This window comes from Patagioenas fasciata, chromosome 3 (genome assembly GCF_037038585.1).
Source record: "Patagioenas fasciata isolate bPatFas1 chromosome 3, bPatFas1.hap1, whole genome shotgun sequence".
Lineage (NCBI taxonomy): Eukaryota > Metazoa > Chordata > Aves > Columbiformes > Columbidae > Patagioenas > Patagioenas fasciata.
Genome location: NC_092522.1, coordinates 92,540,250 through 92,564,525, shown reverse-complemented (window position 1 = coordinate 92,564,525; position 24,276 = coordinate 92,540,250). Strand labels below are relative to the sequence as shown.

General features: G+C 38.3%; 1 protein-coding gene across 6 annotated transcripts in view; it reads left to right on the top strand.

Annotated features, from left to right (window-relative positions):
* Positions 1 to 24,276, top strand: part of MYO6 (myosin VI) — a 119,347-nt gene that overhangs the window by 23,025 nt on the left and 72,046 nt on the right. For all 6 annotated transcript variants that reach the window (XM_071806847.1, XM_065833820.2, XM_065833819.2 and 3 more), the window contains exons 2-5: positions 11,043 to 11,181; positions 17,113 to 17,182; positions 21,778 to 21,851; positions 23,941 to 24,070. In XM_071806847.1, coding sequence (XP_071662948.1) covers positions 11,065 to 11,181; positions 17,113 to 17,182; positions 21,778 to 21,851; positions 23,941 to 24,070 — 391 coding nt within the window. In that variant the 5' untranslated portion in view covers positions 11,043 to 11,064. The remainder of the gene's footprint in view (positions 1 to 11,042; positions 11,182 to 17,112; positions 17,183 to 21,777; positions 21,852 to 23,940; positions 24,071 to 24,276) is intronic.

Sequence of the window (24,276 nt, the reverse complement as noted above, 5' to 3'; positions counted from 1 at the left end):
ATCTTCTTCCTTAGATCTTCTAACCATTTTCTGAACAAGAAGTGACCATGCTGTTCTTGAGCTGGATTCCTACAACACGTGTTCTGTGAAAGTATGGAGCTATGGGAGCTGTATCAGTCACTTTCTGCGGCTCCCAGAGACACTGAGTTAGCGATAAGCAAAACAGCTTGTCTGGCAGGAGTACCTTTGTCTTAGGCTGTGGCTAAATCTGAGCAAAGATTAGCTGTGGTCCAGAGTCCATAAGCTGCGTGACTGTACCAAGGTTGGGGAAAGCCTGGGACTTTCTCTAAACCTTGCAGAGAGCTAGTGTCTTGCCAAAAACTGAGAAAGTTGAGCTGTGGTCAGGATGTGGTGATTGTGGAAGTTATGGTCTGCAGTTTTCCCTGCTAAGCTAAGAACAGATATTTTCTGATTTCTGCTGTTCAGATGCTTAGGCTCTACAGCACTTTACCTTTTGTGAAAATACGATCTCATTTGGAATAGTACAAGAATTAAAGGTTATTTTAATGTCACAGAATGGTTTGGTTTGGAAGAGGCATTTGAAGATCATCTAATCCAACCCCTCTGCTGTGGGCAGGGGCATCTGGCACTGGATCAGGTTGCTCAAAGCTCCATCCAGCCTGACTTTGAGTATTTCCAGGGATGGGGCATCCACAACTTCTCCAAGCAGCCTGTTCCAGTGTCCCACCACCCTCTTTGTAAAGAATTTCTTACGTCAAATCCAAATCTACCCTATTTCAGTTTAAACCTGTCCTGTTACTACAGGCCTTGGTAGAAAGTCTCCATTTTATAAGCCTTGTTTATATATGGAAAGGCTGCAATAAGGTCTTTCTGGAGCCTTCTTTTCTTCAGGCATAACAACCCCAACTCTCTCAGCCTTTCTTCATAGGAGAGGTGTTCCCTCCCTCTCGCCACTTTTGTAGGTTTTAGGTGGATTTTATTCTTAAAACATACATTCCAGATCTTCTCTTTGAGGTTGAGGTAGTGTAAATGATCTCTTTGCAATTACTGTCTTTCATTGTAATTACTGTTTTCTTGCATCATAGTAACAGGCCCATTCTACTCATCTTCCCAAGAAAACCAACACATTTGCTGACAAAACGTGTTCTATGTCACTTTGTCTGGGTAGCTTTTTTGTCCTTGGCTTTAACAGACTGTCTTAAATGGCTCTTATGCTCTTTTATGTTAAGAGAAAGCTTTCAGTCTCCTTCCTCAGAATTGCTTTATCAATGACATCTGTGAACTTGGCAGCAGATTTTTGTCTTTTTTTCATAGGCAAGATTGAGTTACCTGTTTCTGAAAGGGGAGTTTCTCCTGAGTTCACTGTGGTCTATAGAGGATTTATCTGTATTTCAGCCCGTTGCCTATAAATGACACCTGTACTTTTTGTAAGAAGTACAAGCTCATACAGGGAGATGAAAAGGAGATTGAAACTGGTACTGTAAGCATTTTTAGGAACTCATTCTGTCTCTGAAAGAATTGTGGTTTCTGTACAGAGAGGGAGGGCAATAAACAGTTCCTGGATTTCATCTGTTAATCTGCAGATGCTGATTGTCATTAGTTTGTAGTATTTTTTTCTTTAATAAAGTGGCCAAATCAAAGTTAGTACTATGTGGAAACCTTTGATTTACTTGCTATTTGTTATTCTGGTAGCAAGACAGAAGTACAATTATATTTTTTTCCAGTCCAGCCTCTCTGCAGTGGCCTGAGGTCAAGCATCTGAGGTTTCCTGCAGACCCTCCAGCGGCCTTTGATGCTGCCATCTGCAGTGCTTCGTTTATTTGATTTGACTTTGGATCCTGGCTGAGTATATGTTTTTAATTTTTCAAAAATATCAGATCCATTTTCACTCTGATATGTACCGGGAAGTGGTGTCTGGCAATGTTTTCTGACCGCTGGACTTTAAAATCAAATATGCAAATGTGTCTCCTTGTTCTGTTATTCATACACGTATGTATTTATAAAACTGATAAAACTCAGTGCAGATTGCTTTCTCTCTTATCTCTGTATTACTTCTTAGTTTTGCTTTATTACACTGCAGCGAGAAGCTTATATAGCTTAAGTTCAAAACTCGACAAGACAAATGAGTTCAGGGAAGGGGCCAAGTTGTGAACTGGTCACCCCTTGGGTGTCCCCAGAGTATTTCTAAAGCATTCACAAGTGCAGCCAGGGAGAACAAAGTTACTTATAGGCTTAAGGTTACCTACCATTCAGCTCTTGACTTTCTCTGTTGGAATTGCAGGGTTGCCTGAACTTCAGGGACTGAGCATGATTCATCTAAAAGGACTAAATGTATGTTATTGTCACGATTCAGTGTAGGCTTTCTTCTTTAAGTATTTTTCTGAAAAATTAGTTAAGTTGTGGAGAGTTCTTGAATTGCTGGTGAATTACCAAAAATTCAAAAGCACTCAAAAGAATTTTGTCTTGTTTTTTTCTTAAATTGGTGGTTAGGAATGTGCCTCTAATTTTCTTTTGAGGGGATTAATTTTGTTGGGTTTATCTGTGTTCATAGAAGTTAGAATACTTTACTGGGATTCAGTCTACCTCTACCTTTCTGCATCAGCTTGGCAAAAGCTGATGTAAAATGCAATATATGCTTGCATTACTGTTTTTTTTTTTTCATTTGCATAATCTGATTTTCTGCTTTTTTATGCTGGAGCTGAGGTTCCTTTTGTTTGGCAGGCTTGAGGTCGATTGGTAGCTTTTGTTCTATCTTGTATACAGAGCTCAAAGAGAAACCAATGGGTGCATAGTCTTGAAAGAGAATAAACACATCAGTTCTTAGTATTAGGTCACCTGAAGATGAGCAATAACTTGGCAGCAGGGTGCAATGGGTGGGGAAATGAGGCACTCTGTTTTGGAGAGTATGAGATATACACGATGAATGGGAAGGAGAGGCTGGAAAATAGCATAACAGGAGGAGAATTTAAACTTCCTTAGCTTAGAGAGAGTCACTCTCAGCCTTCAAGAAGTATTTGTTCTTAGTACTTGGAAAAGTGTAAGCAAATGCTCCATTGAAGTACTAGCTGAAGGGGTTTGAAGTTACCTGCCCTTGCTGAGGCTCTTGGTTGGGCCTGGTTGAAGGCAGTGTGCTGAGGCGCTGCTGGCAGTGCTCACACAAAGTTGACTCAGCTGTAGGGGTAGTTAACCCCTGGGTTCACCTCGTTAGCTTGAACTGCTCCAGCTAGATCTACAAGAGAGTGTGTCTGCTTCTAGGTGTTCTTTATACTTCATTGTGAGATGGATTAAGATGCCTCTGATTGTGCTTTGGTGCCTTTGTCTGTTTGCTGAGTTCTGCCTTATACTTCCTCCCTTCCCTTCTCGCTGCCCTCTGGTTTCACTAGGGCTGACTTGCACAGTCTGAGAGTTTGGTTGGTTGGAACAACCTCTATCAGACTTGGTCTTTTAGCCGTATCTGTTTTTTCTGGTCCTCTCTTCTGTTCAGTAAAGCTTCTACAGTAGTGTCCAGACCACAACTGAGGAGTTCTTTCTTTAATTTTAACTTCAGATTATTTTTTTTTTTCTTGCTGCAATTTGGCATTGTGTTTTGGGTTTTGCTATTATTGGCTTAGGTATTGCTGTTCGTCAAAAATGCGTGTGCATACTTCTTCCTTGGTCCACCAGGAAGCTCCACTCAGGTTATTGTAATAAAAAAGAATTGAGAAAGAAACCCTTGTATTTTGTTAATAGGAACTAAAATAGAAACAACGTTTTGAGAGAAGAGTAGCTTAAAAAGCTGGCAGAAGACCAAGAATCACAGAGGAAATCATCAGATGTTGTTGATCCTGATACGAATCAAGTTTAACTTCCCAGTGTCACAGTCAAAAGACCACAACCTCTGTGGTCAGAGTTTTACAAGCTTAGAGTTGTACAAAATTCATCTCAATCCTGACAGTGGTTGGAGTTGGACAAATACTGGCTAATGAAAACAGGTACTAAATTTCAACAGAATTTTAAAACTGGCTATAATTTCATTAAGAAATTAACTAGAACTGTGTTGCTGCAAACACGAGCTGTTTCAGCCTGGCTTTCACGGTATTGAGGATTTTTTTGTTGTTACTGCAGTAGGATGCTACTGCATAAACCACATCTCGACGGATCCAGTCAGTACGTGCCGTGGGGAGTGCAGGTGGGCACAGTGCATATGGACGCAGGGACATCAGGTGCCACAAAGATCTTTAGTGCTCGCGGGGTCTGGTGAGGGGTGCATTTCCAAAAAAACAGAACCCCCCTGGAAAGCTTCTCCATAGTCACTCGCTTCTGCAGTGCCTGTTGTTGGCAGACAGGAAGACTTTCCACCAAGGTTTTTGCCTCTCATAGTTTTGATTAGGCTTATGAAAAGTCAGATGTTGCTTTATGATAGATTTGAAATTCTTCTAGCTAGAACTACTGTTACATTTGCGTAGGGTCCTCTCACAAGATTTCACATAAGACAATGGCTTTTTCTTTTAAAGGTCTAAGCAGATCTTTCCATACTACAGCTTGCTGAGAGCTAAATGTATTGGCATTGGTGACAGATCAAAGCTGCTTGTTCCCTTAAGTTTACTCTTTTAGGTTTATAGAAACTAACTTTTCCTTTTTTCCTTTCATGCATTCCTTGGTCCTTCATCATGGAAGTACACCAGGCCAAGTGTAAACACAATCAGGATTGCCTCAGGATTTAATACAAGGCACTATCAATCTGCAAGGCAATCTAAAACACGTGTTGCTGTCTTTGCTAAGTCTTTTTCGACCTTCTGTCTTCTCCACTCCTCGTCTTCTCACACATGACAGTTTGTGAGGACGTTTGCTGCTTCTCCTTTGCTTGCATGTAATGTACCATCCTTTTGTCTCTGTCTCCTGTTACATACTCGTTTCTTCCACCAAACCCACAGAGCTGGTGTGTTTGTTGCAATTGCCCAAACTGTCCTTCCTCTGGCTTTCTCGGAGCTTCACTGTAGCCTCCAATGGCAGATTTCATGGCCACACAGTATTTATTTTTGTTTCTTAGGTGGTACTGAGGCCCTTGGCAGTTAGTAAACAACATTGGAAGAACACTTGACCTTTTAGAAGTATGTTCGGTTAAAATACGAATTATGTTAGATAAGCTTCCTATGGTAGGTGCTTTTTTATGATCTCATCCTTTTTTAATTTTTGTTATGTGAAAGGTACGTATGCATACAGAAGTGATAATTGATTAAACATGACGCATTTGAAAAAGCATGGAACAAATGTATTTCAAAACTGGAAGAGTTCTTGTGTACAGTGTGACGCATGTAACACCTCATTTTCGAAATAGTGATAAATATGAAACATTCAGTTCCTGTGAAGGAAATTTCTTACCATTAGCTGAGTTAACCTATCTGTTCTTTTTAGGAACTTATTTGGATGCAACAGTCCTTTAAATATTTGCAGACAAAGTAGTTGTGTATTTTTGCAAAGTACTTGCTTTTACTCAGACCATCTCCTGGCCCTCATCAGCATTTCTCAAGGTGTTCAGGAGGGGAAGAGGCAGGAGCAGAGAGCAAAACCAGGAGCACAGCTGGGGCAAAATGCCTCCAGCAGCAGGGACACAGGAATGTGAGATGGTTTAGGGGAAACTGTACAGGTCTTTCGCTAATCCTCTCCCTACCACACCACCTCTACTTTTTACAATTTTTTCTTCCTGGACTGTGGATGTTCCAGGTGAAGGCGTTTGAGAAATGATACGGAGTGTTGCAGGCTTGCATTTCTGAAGTCCCAAAGTTTTTTGTAATTGGGAATTGCTACGTTTAATATGGAGAAAATAAAATGACATTTCTCCTCTGATTTAAACATGGAGGACTGGCTTGTCTTTTCAGAAACTTTTTCAGCAGTAAACACCACAGCAGAGTAGGTATTTCCTATGTGAATGTTGGATACAAAGTGCATACAAATACAAAAGAGTGATGGTTACAGAAGCGCTACAGTAAAGTTTCTAGCTGCTCAGTATCGAAAACATGCAAATACATGCAAATATGCAGGAAAATTAGCATGTCATGAGAATTATTCCATCAGCTGTTGTGTTCAGATTGTCTCTGGCAATCAGAGCACGTAGCTTTAAAATAAGTCTTTATCTAGTAATTCTCAGATGCGTGAACTCTATCTTTTTGTTTTACTTGCATGCATCTACAAAATATATTGGAAATTAACATGTCAGCATTAACATTTTCAAGGCAAATTGTTTTTGAAGATGCGTTTGTGCTATGCTGTATTCTAGCCTGTTTTCTTTTTTTCTGGATTGGCAGAAGTCTCAGCTTGACACTGTTACCTCACTGATGTTATAACAAGTAAAATGAAGAAAACTGGAGTGATTTAGTGCAAAGAAGTTTTATATTGAATTGAAAAAGTAAATAAGAAATAAAGATTCAATGGGTTTGATATTCAGTTAAATAGTGCAGTTTTGACTGTATTGTATTTAGCTCAAAAATAAAATAATCTCTGTCCTGTATTTACAGTTCCTTTGAAAATTGTGTCACCTGCAGTAGAGTGCTGAATGCTGCCTAAGCTTTGATTTGTTCAAGTTTCAGTTAAACAGTGAACTAAGGCTGAAAAAGTAACTTGACTGTCAGTAAGCTACCACTATGTATTGATGTTTTCCTCTATCTGATCTGTCATCTATGCTCACGGGACCTTTCCCAAAACATTCTCATGTGCTTAGTGTAACCTGTAGAATTTTGAGCAACTCGTAAGCACCAAATGGTAGATTTTTTTTTTTTAATGTAAAATAATGTATGTAATTCTCCTGCAATAATTAGCTACTATACCTATTCTGACTAGGTAATTTTCCTTGGATTTAGCCAATCTAATGAGATACCATCAGTTGTTTAATGAAGTTTAAATTTTTTATTTGTTTTAATTAGTTAATTCAGCAATTAGTACAGTGTTCTAGTATAGTCATCTGTTCATAGGATAGCAAATAGAGTCAGGTCATGGAAATACCTGCCTCTGGACTCTGGTAACAAGCTTAACATTGCATTACTATATTTTGCCTTCCTAGAATTCTTTCACCTGATGGTTCTGTTTGATTTCCTACTGAATGTTCTACAAAACCAAAATGTAGTTGTGTTACGTTATTTTAAAATCAGTAATAGTTAAGTACCAACTTTTGACTGAGGAATTCTTAGTTGTTTCCTATACTCAATATTTTACTTAGTTTTTTTTTTTTTTTTTGAGAAACATCATTAAACATTCTCTAAAAGAGGAAATTATAGTACAGAAAAAATTAAAGAAGAGCTGGCAGGTGTTTTTCTTGCCATTGTAGTCTGGGGAATGCAGTATAGTTTTGTCTGGCAAGCTGTTCGAACTGCTGGCTACTGGTGTTTAGCCAGTGCTGGATGTGTTGAATACTGTTACTGATGATTAAGGCACCACTTGCCAATTATAAAAATGTAAAATCTGACATTTGAAGGAATAGTTATTAAGTTTACCAGCTTCAGATGAAGGCTTGTTTTATTACTGTCCTTCTCCTGCCCGACAGGAGAGACCAACTCCAGTACGGGGTTCCTGGTCTCTTTTTCTATTGACTGTAGAAAAAAGGCGTCTGGCCTTCCTGTTACAAGTGTAACCTTGGTGAGTTCTCTCCTTTGTGTTGGAAGATGTCTTAATTGTGGAGACCAAAATGACCTGGCAATTTACAATCAACTACTTTAATATATATTGAGGACATATATACGCCCTTTGGAAGCACCATTCAGGTGACTCCTTTTGTTTGGTGCTGTGGCTCTCAAATTTGTTGCCTTAGTGCTTTTAGCCTGGATATGGGTCTTTCTGCTTTCATAATTTTCAGAAATGGTGTGCTTTTTCAGCAGTGTAGTGAAGCTGGCTGCATGTAGATTTGATTTGGATGGATGCACATGGGAAAAAAAAAAAAATGTTCCTACTGATAGCTATTACTGAATGATCTAACCAGACTAGGGCTGTTTTTTTTTAATAGGGAAAATAGGATTTGTAGGTTCTCCATCCAAATCTATGATTTTCCTAGTTTCTACTCTGTGATATGTATGTTTTCATCAGTAAAACATAGTTTCATGTTTTGAAAAAATGCTGGTTTATTTTTCTAAAGGACTTATATCAGGTAGCTGAACTTTCAGCTTTTTTTTTTTTACTTCTCTTCACCTTAAAATGCTGGGCTGGAAGCCACCTGTTCAAGAACTGGTTCAGGAATAGATTCATGTATCTGTCTCAAGGGCAACAGCATATATCTCAGCTGAAGAGGTAAATAATACAGCAGGTATGACCTGATGGGTTTCGGTAGCCAGTTTTAATGTGCTACCTGTCAGGATCCAGCTGATAGGTGGAGTGATGCCGAAACCAAAATGTTACAACTGGTTTTGTGTTACTTCTCAGAAGACTGTATTTATTAAAAGTAATTGTCCCGTGAGTAGCTACTACACTTGTATTTAGATGCTTTCACCCAATGGCTTCTTAGATGCTTGCAAAGCCTCAGGTGTTTTTCTTAAACATGCATTTCCTGGTGGTGGCTGAATTCAATCACTGCTCTGTCCTTCAGGAGTATTTTTGTAGCTCATGATGCTCCCCTATCTTAATTTATTAATAAATCATGAAGTAGGCTTAAGAATACAAACCTAAGAATGCAAAAGCCCATGTCAGTAAGCCTCTGGACGCTAATTGGGTTGATCAGATTCTACCTTTTGGCAGAAATTTTGGCAGTAATTTCAGGGTTTGGTTCTTGTGTGACATGGTTAGTCGGAGCCCTTGCCATGCTACTTGGGATGTAAAAAGAGAGCTGTGTTTTAGTGGTTGTGTGACTTATCACTTAAGTACTAATTTGAACTAGCATTTCAAAAGCAAATAATAGGCTTGTGAAGAAATGAAGGCCTGGTTATATCCAGAAATAAACTCAGCTGTTTAGCAACTGTGCCCGCAACAGCACTTGTACTCAGAGGTCAGATCTAGCTTAAAAATAAAAATTAAAAAAAAAAAAATCCATAAAACTGATGTATGCTAGATCTGACTTGCAGTATCCTAAAGTAAAGAATTGTGAGTGAATACAGATGTTGTTTTAAAAGGATTTATTGCACGATGCTGGCAACACATGATGGAGATGAAGGCGTTCTGTAGAGTTCAGGGGATGTGGCAAAGGGTTTGAAGGAAATAGGAGTGAATGTGACACTAGAGGTTTCAGAATGTGAACTTTCTATGAGTAGTTAAAAGAAGTTAATATGCTTTGTTCATGAGAGAAAAGTAAATTGCATGTTTTCCTGTATTAATTATAACATCTTAAATAACATGAACTACATGAGTAGAGTACACTAGAAACATTTGTTAAAGTCTTCATGAGTTTCTTGCATCCTGAACTGCATCCAGGGAGAAAAAATCTGATTGAGTAAATTTAAAAACAAAACCAGATACCAACACTAGATTAAGAACTCTATATCTGTTATTTCCATCTCTTCAGAACATCACTTCATTTAAAAAATATTTGACTTTACATTTTAAGTCTTTGCTTTAAATTACTTTTATGTCTTCTATGATTTCACATTAAAGTTAACAGCAAATTGTCTTATTCCTTGACATGCAGGATGTTAAGACCGACAGCACTCTCAAAGCAGTCACAGCAAGCTTTTTCCTTCCCTTCAAACCTTTCTAAAGCCGTTGGAGACAGCAAAAAGCAGGTCATGTGCAGCATGTCCTGGCAGATCCTCTGTGGGACGAGAGTCCCCGTTTCAGCTCATGGCTGTACAGCTTTCTGGTGGGCCCATGACTCTTTTTCCTTGCTGCTGCTTATAGCAGCTCTGGTTGTGAGAAATTTTGAAGCTCCTTTTTCCTTCAGATGCGGGAAAAGAAAAATGTGGGACATGTTTCCTAGCTTACAGACTCTTGGAGTTTGCCGGCAGTGTTTTCTTTGCTGCTTGGCAAGCTCATTTTATTCATGCTGAGAGAGGCAAGTTACATCTTGGTGATATGAGCTGCTTTTTACAAATTTCGGAATTACTAAAATGTCAGTTTAGTATGTGGATGAGTTTTGGAGGGGAGTAAGAAATGGCCAGGAGAAGTGAGGCTTTCAAACCATATGGGGTCCCTATTCTTATTAGGGTGAGGTCTATAAAGTATTAAAAAAAAAAAAAAGAGAGAACTAATTCAGCATATTTCAAATGGCACTGTTAGCCATTCAGAGTGTGCCAATCCTGGCAGCTTTCCTGGTTAGTTCAATGAGCGTTGCACACAATCAAATACTTCTTTTAATTGGGAGCTTATTTAACTGCAAAACTTGGGGAATATAAAGTTTGAATGTTTTGGCCTTTGCATATATTTCACTTGTAGACTGTAGATTCCTCTAAAATGATTTTCACATAATATTTTTATAGAAGGTAAGGTTGATGTTCCTTAAGAGGCAGAGTTGTAATGTCACAGTATCAGAGGTCAGTCCTCAAAACCTTGTAATACGATAAATCAATTGTGACTGAATATATTAGTGGGTTATTTAGGAGCCATATGCCCAGCCACATGAAAAGAGTGGGCACATTCTTTGTCTGAAATGACAAGAGACTGTGTTTCTGCTCACATGCCTTGACATGTGCCTGTTACAGAAATTCAAGTATTTACACACCGAATCAGGTATAGACAAATATATATTAATCATATGACCCGCTGTGTGCATGTGTGTCTATGTGTTTACATGTATATACATGTATATGTATGTATATACATACTCCTGGTAGAATCTTAGCTTTGAATGTCTTGTACTTCTTTTTTGATTGTGAGATAGACCGCCTTTTTGATTCACACATTAGGGAAACTGGAGAAGGAGCTGTAGAGATTAGTCTGTGGACCCACTTAAAACTGATCTGTTCTTGAATCTTCTCCGTAGCCAGGTCTGCAGAGTCCTCTGTAAGCCAAGTGTCACAGGCTGGAAAAAGGCTGGAAGAATCTTGTTCTGACAGGCTGGCTCCTTCCACACAGAATACCAGGAATAAACATAAACTAAAGTTTGTACAGTGAATCCTAATAGCTTACTAAAATTGTATACAGTGTTTTTTTTTGTTTTGTTTTGTTTAATTTTTATCTTATTTTTGTTACAGGAAATAGTGGATAGATCCCACAATGGAGGACGGGAAGCCCGTTTGGGCTCCACACCCAACTGATGGGTTTCAGATGGGGATGATTGTGGACATTGGAACTGACAACTTAACTATTGAACCTTTGAATCAGAAAGGCAAGGTAAGTGTCTCAGAAGCAAAGGAATGGAGAAGAACCTTACAAAAACTATTTTACCTCTAGGCCAAGTCTTTACCAATATCTACCATTGCACACAATCTGAAGGAATGGGAAATTGGTTTTCTCTGGCTAAGGATTTTTCTTTAGCTTTAGTTTGCATTGCAAATGAAATATCCCACTGATAAGAAGTGTTTGCTCTCTGTCAGTTATCTCCATGTGTGTACTTGCTTCTGAAAGACAGAAGGATTGAATCTCCACAGCCATTTGATTCAGTACTGTATATTTTTCTAAATAAGAGGCTGGTTAAGAGTCTACTGTTGCAATTAGCTTCTCTGTTTTCCCTTAAATGCATAGAGGGAGTGTCCTACACAGATGTCCTAGACTGGCTTACATTAGGCACTTTACTGTTAGACTCATGAAGATTGAGAGATTAATTCTCTTACCTCAAGTACCTTGAGAAGTGACATGATGTCAAACAAAGGTCCTATGGAATTTTTACATCAAATCAAAGACAAAATAAATGTAACTTTCAAAATGAAGTCCTAATACATCCTAATTAGTGAGTTTGAAGTGCTTTATTTGTCATGACATCTTTCAGATTCAGTATGTTGTAATTAAATGTCAGCTTTTATATGAAGTACCTTGTATCTATCAATTATCCTAATTCAGATGATCAGCATCCTGATTTTTACTAGCTGGAATAAGATCAGACACTGTTTTAAAAGTTGCCACTTTGGTATTTGTGAATATGTGATATGTGCCCTTTCTAACAATTTTGTCCTTTCTGAATCTTCACGTATGGAAAAGACAAAAATTTTTGTAGTGTCTTCTTTCACATGAACAATAATAGAGAATTCCTTGTCACAGGTCAAAAGGTTATGCAGCAGTCCTTCCTTTTGCTGAGGAATGTTTATAGGCTACATCTTGGAGGGGAAGTTGATTTTGGTTTCTTTAGAAAGATAAAGCAACTGTAACGTTTGATTTTTGTGTGTGAGAAAGTCTGTAGGTTTAGTAGTAGTAGTATGTGTTCTTCAGCTTGGGGAAGAAAAAATTATTCAGACAAGAATATGAAATATTCCAAAACTATGACTAAGTAGTCTTTGACTGACTTAAAAGATTTTGACCCCCACACCTATTTAAGTTTTTATTCCCAAATGGTTCTGATCTGGTAAAGAGGAAGTCTGTACATTGAAACAGAAACCAGCAATAAGGAGATTCCTGAGTCACTATTTCTAACATGTACTCCTTTCAGGGACCATATATATATATGTATGTATATTTGTGAAACAAAAAAAAGATCCTAAAATACAAGTATTTTGCTTCATGGTTCATAACAAACAATCTCTTTTATCTAGAAAGTTCGCTGTTCTGCTGTTGGCTGTTTTCTAGAATTAAGAAGGTCAATTAAGGGCCTAATGTCCATTCATCTAAGGGAACAAATGCTTCACAGTTTACTGTAGAGATTATGGTCCTATATTTCTAATTATCAAACTTATATAAATAGAGGTGAAATGTTTCTTGTTGCTTTTTGTCTTTTTAAGACGACTGTTCTTGTGCACTTAGACAATTAATTTGAAGTAGTCAGCATCAATACCCATTATTATCAACTTTGTTTACTTAAAATTATGGTTCAGAAGTGCTCCTCCATAAGAAGGAGTGATCCAGCAGCTCCAGAGTCACCCACGATAATTACAGGGAGGAGAGGAGTTACCTGATCTTGTAAACATATCTGGGCAGTGTAACTTATTATTATTTTTTAATCTGGGTCATTAACATGTCATAGGTATTCTCTGTAGGCACTGGTAGCTCACCAGCGATCACAGGCTGAAAAGGAAATGAGTATGCATATGTTTGATTGTAGCCTCTTATACTGCTTAATGGTTAATTAAAATATATAATAACTCCAATAAATGCTGCAAGATAGCAGTTTCATGATGCCTTAATATCTGCCTTCCCTTCCTCACCTATAGCCGGCTTTGGTGTTGGCACCTGCTCAGCTCTGCCCGCCGAGCTTTGCGTGACACAGCAAATGAGGTCACAGAATGGATCCACCTCAAAATGAAGAAGTGGAAAGTTTTCAGGATGGCAGCAAGAGGTGGCAGGAGGATGAGGACCTGAGGCCAGTGTGGCTGTAAATTGTTTTGCATTGTGAAACCAAGAAGGTAGTTGAGCAGCACACTGATTTACTTAGAACCCAGCAACAGCAGGTTTGGGTGCTGCAGCCCATGTATAGTTAACAAGAGCATTTACATTTCGGTGCTGAGGCTGAATGTCTAAGGGGAGGTGGGGTTCTGAGTCACCCAACCTGCACCCTTCAAAGAAGAGTAATCCAAGCTGCAGGAGCATGTTACCAGAACAGAGGATGTGTGTGTGACATAATGGGAGCTGCTCCCTGCAAACTAGATTGTGGGCTTGCAAGGCTAATAAGTGCCATGACTGGAAAGAAAACAGAGAAACTGGAGAGTGGTTTGCTAATGAGCGTGGTCCCACCGAGGGTTGGAGCACTGCCCTGAGGATGGGCTCCAAACTGGAGCAGGGGATGGGGCCAGGAGCCCTGGTCTGTGTCCCACCACTAGTGTCATGCTGGTGTACAAGGAAGGAGGCGGGTAGAAAGGCAGCCAGTTATTGAACTCAATTAGCATTGCTTTTACATTTCTTCTACTTCTTTCACATTTCGTCTACTTTTTTGAATGTATTGGGAATCCTAACCTCAGGCCCTGCTGCATTATATCTTTCTTTGTTGTGCTGCCTGGTGATGTGACAAGGAGAAGGCAGATGACAGGAAAACTGCCAAACTGGGAATTTAATCTTTTATTGGAGACAGAAAATCCAAGTAAAGTGATTAGGGAGCGATGCATCAGAGGGACTTGCACCATGAGATGCCACCCTGGGATATTTGTGGCACTGAGGAGTGGAAGCTGCTGTCTCCTTGAGCATTGGGCAGTGGTGGTTTGCTGTCAGTTTTTGGGAGGGTAGAGGTACTGCAGGCACCTGCTGACACCCCTCCTGAGGTCAACTGAGAGGCTCCTTGTGGCTCTGCGCCAGTTCTGAAGGGTCATGGAGGGCTTTGCGGGGCACCTGCTCTGGTATGCTGTGAATAACCAGAAAGGTATTTTTCCAGGCTGAGTATAAACGAATAAATGTACTTTGAAAGTAAGGATCAGAATGTCCAAAGTTCAGTGTTTCAAACTAAGGGTTTCTTTTTTTTTTAGCAGTGAGCACAGCTTGCTTGTTCGAATGAGGCATGTTCTTGTCTGCCTTACGCACTATTTGTGCTGCTTTACGTTGGTTTGTGAAATGCAGCTGAGAATAAGGATGTCTTCTGTCTGTATCTGGAGCGGATAAAGGGAGGCATGGTTACGTGTATTGGATTACATGGTAGAAAGAAGATCTTGCTTGAGTGGAAAGATATCTTTTTTCACTCATCTAATTTCTGGGAGAATAGTTAAGATTACCATTGGATTTGAAGGGCTGTTTCATTACAAAGAGGGAAAAAAAAACTTTATAAAAACCTCCTACACCCTTGGTTTTGCCTCCTGAGCCCTATTTAGCGTCTAATAAGATTAATACCCTCTCCATTTTCTTAGAAAAGTTTATTCTAAGCTATGCCTTAAAGCAAAAGTCTTCCACGAAATGCCTGAAGTGTTTTCTCCTTACCATAAATGTTAAAAAAAAAAATGAGACAACATAGTAAAGAATATATTTGGATAATTTTTTATTTATAGAACCTGGTATACCTTGCTCATTTTGCTGTTTAATATGTTAGATTTTAGTAGTAATTGGTGATACTTAGAGCTCTGCACATCTAGCTAGTGTACTTACCTACATAACAAGTGATCAAAGCAGTAGTACAGCTGTGACAAACAGGAGTGAAATTCTTTGTTGACAGGTTGAAACAGAAAAACATCAGTGTTCAAATTAGTCTTCTTCCTATTGCTGATGTTATATTGCTTCTGAAATATTCTATAAATTAATTTGCAGTTGACACTTAATGTAAAAAAGGAGGACATAATACAGCATGAATTCTCATTGTTTATTTCCTCTTCTGGGACAGACCTGGTATGGTTGGCTTTAGATCCATGAAATGTTCAAGTATCATAGATTTGTGAAGAGTCTTACAGAGTAGCTGGGTTTTGTGTTTTTTCTCTTTTGTGAAAAAAAATTCTGGCTTTGTTAGTGGTTAAACTTGAGTTATACATCAGCAGACAAGAACAAGAAGTGAAGTTAGATTTTCATGAAGCCAGTCATACTCTTTTTAAACTTTTCCACTGTTTCAGCTACAGGGAACTTATTATGTGGGAAACTGTTGTGTTCAAATACACCTTTACCCAACAAGGTACACCTCTATCATTGAGAAACTTGCAGAGAAAATTATTATGGTAGTATGTTCTAACTTCAGTATTGTGAGTGAGAGGAAAGGGAGTGGAATCTCTGGCCTGCTAAAACTCTAAATAGCAGCCGGCAACTTTTTGGGGTAGCTAAAGACATCCAGGTCCTCCATGGCTCCACCAAGCTTTAATAAAGGATATTTTGGAGGAAGTTGGTCTGGTGGACATTCAGATGTTCCACCATCATCAAGCAGCTCTGTTTCCCTCAGGAAAGCTTCTTATGCGTATTTTTCTTTATTAGACAAAGGGATGACAAAATATAATTTCTTATGACTACAAGTTGCATACTTTATGTGAACTTTGTAGGGAAGAGATATCGTAGACTTACTGTTTTCTGACTGGCAGTAATTAGTTCTGCCCTGAGACATTTTTAACCCTTCCCACTTCAAAGGGAGTTGGAATTTGTGGCCATTCTGGGTGGTGTAAGCTATAAGAGCTCACATATTGTGTCTGTTGTACTGAAGCAAAGCTGAAGCAAGTTGCTGTATTTCTCCTAAATTTCTTGTGAGGTTTTTCTCCTGGGACTGTCTTGCTGAGTACAATGTTAAACGAGCAAACATGTTTGTTTATTAAGCTCATTCTTTTAGATCCGGTTGGTTGCCTTTTCAAATATTAGACTAGACTTCTTGTCTCCTTTTCCATGGGGAAAAACAAGACGGTGCTTGCAGCAGCGTGGCAGCTATCGTTTTTAATTGGTACAGCAGAATTTTTGCTCATTCATAGGTAGCTGAAGCAAGCTATAACTATGGTAAACAAAAAAGTATAATTAAATACCTCTTACAATAGGTATTTTTGTGCAGATGCTGTAACGCGTGTATGCTAGGATGTTTTTCCTTCCTTTTTACAACAATATAAATTATGATTTCTGGAGAATAAAGAAGAAACAATGTTGCTTTTGTTATGAATTTTTCCAGTTGGACATGAACGCTTGATACATGGATGTTTTGTATAACTGGAATACAGGAGTTGAAGGAAGGTCTTGTTTTACTTCAGTATTGATTTATTGAAGAAAAAAACCCAACAAGCAACAACCAGAGCTACAGTATTTTGGGATACAGAGGACATTATGTATTGAACATTTATGTTTTAAGTAGGAATGTTTTAAAACTGCGTATGATAATGATAGCACAGTCCTTCAACTGAACTAATAATTTGATTTTTATTCTTTGTGCTTCTTTGCAAAACTGAGGAAGCTGTGTGTCTTTTACAATACTGTTCCCTTTGCAGTACTTTTTTATCCTTATTTTTTATATTATGCAACATTAAAATATTACATGCAATTTTGGAAATGAGCATCAATATAATTACAATAAAAATATATATTACAGTGCATTTTTATATTGTAGTGTAATCATGTAAATGCAGCAGCTCCTAGCTGCATCTAGTGACTCAGTAAAACTTCCAATGCTGAAGTATAATACTGGCAACTTCATTTTAAACAATGCACCATTACAGTGCACTCACTTGTATCATTGCATCAGACATCTTTGAACTATATTTCTATTTTTATGGAATTCTGACAATGTTAATATTTTTAATCTAACAGACTTTCCAGGCTGCTATCAATCAAGTGTTTCCTGCAGAAGAGGACAGCAAAAAGGATGTAGAAGATAATTGTAAGTTATGAATTCAAAACTAAATTATGCTCTTGAAAAACATATCTGTATAGAAGAGAATATTGTTTCCTTACAAGCTTCCTCTTTCTTCCGTGTAGTCTTTGTTTGGCTTTTTTGCTTGAATTTATGTATGACCTCTACTAGTCCTTTAAACTTCTTAAAGTAGGCCACGTTAAACATCATTTATTGTGTTTTTTACTTTTCAGTTGGATGCTTTAGAGGAAGTCTTAGTTACATTATTCTCACATACAACTGTTACTTGAGTTCATCTATATATATATATATGTATCAGATGTCACCTAACTGCATCAGGTTCAACTGCACTCAGCATCATGGCGATTAGCTGTATCTTTTATAGTGCAGCAAAATAATTAGTTGCTTTATCAGCAGTATTTGACTGCATTTTCCTGCATATAACTCGTTTCTCAGATGGCATTCCTGTGGAAGTACAGGTAATTGAAAATAAATCTTAAGACAACCTTCTCAAAACGGGAGTCTGGAATCTGGACCCGTTGGGGCCACTGGAAAAGGGAATAGGTTATAGTGAGTCAGATACAGGAGTGCTGCTGGAGGAGTTTTGAGGTGAACTTCTGTAATGAACTTCAGCATTGAGCTGCAGGGCTTTCATTTTGTTAAACATTTTATAGTTAGATCTGTGGAAACAAATACAGTATTCAAATCTGGGGAGTACCAAGAAAGGTGAGTAAGCCCAAGCCTCAGCTTTCAGGGACCTGTTAGACAAAATATTGATTTTGCTGCTGTTGCTCTGTGTGAGAAAATCACAGAGACTCCCTGTCCTGAAAACCTGATGAAGGCAATTCTTTTGAATGTTTCCTATGGTGTTCACTGGTTGGTGAATGTTGAGAACTTTGTGAATAGTAGGCAAAAGTATCTTCTATTGTTCTTCGTTTAAAATAGAGACTAGGACTTTGAAAGTTGTTTAGGTGATTTAACTGCAATTCCTGTTTTGGAATAAGGGTTAGTATTTATATCCCGTGACAGGAAATACAGCTGGTACAGCTGTTCCATAAGGAACAAGAAGATGAGACCTGAGGCTTATGATCTGACTTAGATGCTGCAGTGTCATTATAGGTGGAACCAAGCTGGTAACTTTGTTTCCAGTTGCTTGTATTTTTGCAAACATTACATGGGTTCAAACTTTTCAAAGCTGGTACCTGTATTCTCTGCACATAATGATTGTTAGGGAAATGCATTTAATCTGTGCATTTGTCACAGTGATTTTATCGAGATGTCCTCGCACCTCAGTGCCCTAGTCAAGGAATTGAAATTTTGAATGAGATTACGGAAGTAATCTGAGATTCCAGCAAAGTACTGTTCAATCAAGTTAAAACAGTCTTCCAATCAGAGAAAATGTTGTCGTTGTCTTAGTGAGAGAAATATAAGACTTAAAAATGCGTTCTCCAGTAATTTTGTCAAACATTACTTTGAGACTTATAACATATTCTCGCTTTTTGTTCTCTAGTTGAGGTTTATCTCCAGGATGTGTGAAACCCAAGTTAATTTTTTCTTCTCTGTTAGAGAGCAGTTATGCTGAGCATCATTGATGTTTAAGAAGAAACTTTATAAAATATTGAGTGCTTTCAGTCTCTCCTTATAATACTGATCTGAAAAACCCTGAAAAACTAGTTAATAATACACTCACCCTTCCAACCTAAGCTTAGTGATTAACTGCCTTCTAGGGAGCAATTTGCTGAAGTACAGCTTTTTTTCACCCTTAGTCTTCCATATCCCAAATGCACTGGCTGCAAGAGACACCTTTTTGAGAATCCAGCCCTTCCTCAAATGTGAATTTTTAGTAAATATGGCAAACAGTACAGTGACAAAGCATTTACTTTTTTCTTTCTTTTATTTATTTTTAAAAAATATTTTGTTATGGTTCACGCTCCTGCTTCTCTCCAATCCCACTTATTTTTGGGGGGTTCCACCATATGTGGAATTTTATTTTTTATAGCCAAGAAAAAGATTTTGGTTTTATTTCTGCAGTGAAAAAAGTTTTAAAAAATGAAGGGGGCAGGGTATCAGATCTGGAAAACAAAAATTAAATCTTAAAAAAATAGTTCCACTGGTGCACAGCATTGCAATTACATGATAAAATTGTTTTCCATACAAGCCCTGCTTCATTGTGTGCATAGTAGAGCCAGTCTGAGTAAATTTGACATTGATATTTCCTAACTTTTAGTTCCTGACTTCACTTATGTGAACTTTGTGTTTAAGTACATACGTGGACTATTAAAGGCATATGCATGCACTGGCTATATTAAGGCATGAGCCATATGAATATTCAGAATTCTCTCTCTGGTGACTTCTGTTGCCTCTGGATATGGATGCCTTTTTTAAAGGATTTATTCTAAAGAAGGTGCATTTAGAAGTTTCTGACACAAGCCTTAGTTTGCACGTCTTGAGTGAAGGCGGTGACATTCCCTCAGGGAGCAAGCTCCCATTATGCACCAAGTCTGCAGGTATAACTGCACGAACAAGGGTGGAATCCTTTTGCAAAGAGTACTGGGGTGCACTGAAATCTGTGGTCCTTTGTTGTTTAGGTAATTATCAAGTTTTTATTAGGATGCTTAACTGATGGCTGTTTTAAAACATACTACAGACCCCGAGAGGTTCTTATGAAGATACAGTCAAGGGAGAGGATCATTTAAGTGTATGTAGACAAATACTATGTAGCAGATTCTGAGTACTGAGAATAAAAACGACAGAAAAAAATTAACAAACTTCAGAAGTTAACACCCTGTCCTCCCCCAAGGCATACACAAGGGGAGGAGGAGGCTTTAACTTTCATTGGAGCAAGAATGAGTTTCTGTTTCTGGCCCATTTGCTTTTAATGTCTCTCTCTTGGGATGACTTGCTTGAAAAATGTCTGTGGAGGCAGAACTACAGTTTGTGGTCCTAGCACCATTTTCTTAGCCCCGTGGACTGAGCATGGCCAGGGAGGGTAGGAGGAAAAGTCCCACAGTGCCAGTGCCTGGTGACCACATGGTTAGTGTGTGGTGTAGGTCTGCTGGGGTGGCTGTGGTGATCAGGCCAGGCCTGCTGCTTCATGCAGATATCGTGCACAGGCCTGCTTTCAAGGCTGTTTTGGTCCAAAGGGCTAAAGCATGCCTTGCGTGCCTGCGCCAACGCAGCTGTGTACCTGCAAGGGATTTTGCAGAGCAAGATGGTTTCTTCTAAACATCCCAGAAGCTGTGAGGTCCTGTGAGAAGTGTGAGTGACTCCAGCTGCATGAAGCAAAGCTCTATTTAGTCATTTAAGGGAAGGAAGGGCTGTTATTTAGTGGAGCTATGCAAGCTAGGGGGGTGCTGCAAGTGGCTGCTGAACCTGCCTTTGTTTCAGGCCAGTCTGGGGTAGGCAGTAGGAGGCAAAGCCACTCCTTCCTCCACTGCGGAAGGAATGGTATGAGATGGAAAATGAAAACACAAATACTCTTGTGAAGCTCTAATTATCCTTTGCCAGTATCTCTTGGTTCAGCAGGAGCAGCATTGAAGGAGATGTTAAGAGCTGCTTACTGAGCTACAGGGGTCCTTGCAGGGGAAGGTGGCTGGGCAAGTTGACTTCAGGCCATAAGAACTTGCAGCCTTTCTTCCACATTTGTGTAAATAAGTTGGAATGAATTTTTCTTTGCTGAAGCCCTCAAGAAGGGGCATTGGTTCAACTTGGTCTGGCTTGAGAAACAACTTTGGTCATTACAGATGGGAGGTGTGTATGTGGTCCTCGTGTGAGGTGCAGGGCTGCAGATACTAGTGCAGGCACAGTGCTCATTCCATCAGCAGCAGTCAGACATACACACCTTTTAAAGTGGTGCTACTACTGTAAGGATAGCCAGTATGGTAATCAGTCAGTTATAACGAGACAAAGTGGTGTTGTGCCCTTGAATTTTAAGTGGTGAGAAGAAGTGGACTGAGCATATTTGAAAATGGTGTTTGTGTAATGAGTAGTCCCCTCAGTTGGTTTAGGAGTAATGTTTTTAATGTTGTTGCAAGGGGAACTGGTAATGGCCTCTGTAATAAAGGCTGCTAATACTTTCCAGTGCTTTATAACTGAAAACAAGGACCAGCTTTGCCAGAATGTGAACCTGTGCAATCTGAAGCTTTCTGTGGGTCCCTACTCACTGCCTTGAGCTACCATCTTGCAACATTTCAGCAGAGTTCATTCGGTTATTTTGTTATTAATGAGCTAAAGAGAAAAAAACAAAACAAAACAACCTAGGTTTTGTTGTGTTAACATTTTCCCCTTGCCCCCCAACAGTTTCTTTGAGGAGGCCTGGTAGCAACAAAATTCAGAATTGAAAGAAAAGAAGGTTCTGTTGGTGCCTGGTGTTGCTGCGATGCTTGCTGCTGCCTCTAGGACAGCATTTGCCAAGTGAATCAGTGAATATAAAAATCCAAAAATCACCAGGAGACCGTAGATATTCTAAAGGTCCATTAAATAGTATTTCCCTGGGGATGGGATTAAAATATAACCAAAGAGAAGGGAGGTAAAATTTTCTGTAATCCTAAAATTTAGTTGTTTGGCTGTACATGAAGCTAGTCATGAGCTCTTAATGGTAAATGACTGTCTTTTACTTGCAGGTTCCCTTATGTATTTAAATGAAGCCACTCTCCTTCACAATATCAAAGTTCGGTACAGTAAGGACAGAATTTACGTAAGTATTACATGTCATGACAACCAGTCTAATTCATGTCCTTCCAAAAAAATCAACAAAACAATTGTTTACAGTTCTGTTTTTTCCTGTAACAGAAAATAAACAGAAATGGTAACATTGGAATATTAGGAGGTTTGGGGCCTTTTTTTTTTTCTTTTTTTTTTTTAGCAATACACCTCGTTTGAGATCTGAATCACATTAGTCATATTAATGTTAGCAAATTTTTACCAGGCAGAGCAATAGATTTTTCTCTGTGTGACTGTTCATGTGCAACAATAGCACAACGTTGCATCCCAGAGATCTGTTCCTACTGGTAACTTACTTTGCCACTAGAGTAGCTCTTAGCAAAGATGGTTTTCTTTCTTCATTATTTTTGAACGAAGCGAACAGGTGCTGTCTTTGACACCTCCTAGCTCAGATGTCCATCTTAATCTTTTATATTGCTATCAAATTGCCTAATTGTACTTAATGAATTCTGACTAAATTACATTTTGTCCTTGCCATCTGCCCGGACAGTGACATCTGTGAAATAGTAGAAAGAGCTTTCTTTCTTTTTTTTTTTTTTTCCTTATAGAAAGCTGGCTAGTGATAATACAAAACAGTTCTACGTATTTTCTAAGTGTCTTTGTGAAAATTATCCATTTCTATGTTAGTGTGCTGTCTTAAAATTAATTGGAGTTAAACCTTTTTTATATAAATATAAAAAGAAACTACAGTCATTTTTGTTTGTTGCAGTTAACTTTACATAGCTATAAATTCTTTATGACTCAAGATCAGGCACCAGCTTTAAAATAAATAAATAAAAGTAGCCATTTGAATGCTCTCCTGGAAAAATAGTAATTAAAAAACAAACTAAAAATCCCAAGGAAGCGAAATTCTACAACTGAACAGGTTGTGAAGTAGGATAGTATTTAGGTTCATAAAGCCTTTTGTAATTTTAAACAAATACTTACTAATATGTTGTCCTAAGCAGACATATTTTCAGTAGAAAAATAAGGGTTTCAATTTATATTTTAACTACGTTTCCCTTGTAAATTTAAGATACAGTTTGAATCAACAGAATTTTTTTCCTTTTTGTTTAATGCTGGTTAACGTAATTTGTCTTGTTACTAAAAGGAAAACTAATAGTAGTAGTTGCAGCTCTTGAAGAAGTTTTTTTCTTAAGTGAAATAAGTGCTGAAAATAGCAACATCTAAGAAAATCCATACATTGCGTGTGATCCAGCCTTCTATCAATGTATCACAATAGAGTCCAAATTTCAGTTGTCTAGGGAGATGGTCTATAACAGCAAACCAAAGAAGTTATTCAAGCCAAAGGTTTATCTGATTTTTTTCTTCAGACCTTTTGTTGCAAATCTGCTTTTTTTCTGTGATTCAGACATCTGTTCTTCCTTGTATGTAATCTGACCATTATAACCAAGCTATAAAAGTTTTTTTTCCAAAACCTTAAAACAGTTATCTTCAGTCTTTTTCTTTTTTTTTTTTTTAGATTTTGTAAAGGTAAAAAGCAGTCTTGATTTGAGATTCTTCTCAAATTCTTTCTCTGTTAGAGAACATTTGCATTCTGTATTTCTCACTGTGGAAGCAGCCATAGCTAATTTCTCTCAGCTGAATGCTTTTATTGCCTGGCTTGAACGTGTTCCCAGGCAGGATCCTGTCAGTCCTTCCTGCTGAGTTGCTTCCATTAGATATTGAAAAATTATGCTCCTCACTGAAGGAGAGTGTGTTATGTGAGCCAAGCGCTTGGTTTATGCAGGTTTTAGGAGGAGGAGGTTGTGGCATCCTATCCTTGATCCAGTAACTCGGACAATAGGAAATAAATAAAAAGGAGATTGGGAGTAAGGTCAAATTTAGGACATGCTCTCACAGCTCAGTGGTTAGGAAATTCTCCTGAGAAGTGCTTTTTCACAGAAGTCCTTTGAAGATAATTAGAGGAACTCTGAAAATATATCCATCCTTGTATCCGCATTAGCTGGAGAGAATTGTAAATGTAATTGTTAGGCTAGAGTCTTCAATAGTAATAGAAAATTGCTGTTAACCACATGGTTGGATACTAACTAACAGTTTGCTGTTAATTGTTTTCTTCACAGACCTATGTAGCCAATATTCTTATTGCAGTGAATCCATATTTTGATATACCTAAGCTATATTCTTCAGATACTATTAAAAAGTACCAGGGTAGATCACTTGGAACGTTGCCACCACATGTTTTTGCTATTGGTATGTATTAAGTCAATATTTGTCTTTTAGAAAACAAACATAAATACTTTGCAGTTATCTATAAATTGCCAGCTGTAACAGTTATTTGTTTATTTTCAACTGTTATAAAATGAAAACAATGCTAAAATTACAAATCTTCTCATCCTTGATATGCAGTTTGGAAAACTTGGAAATTAGCAACCCTTGCAACCCTCTTATGGTTATTC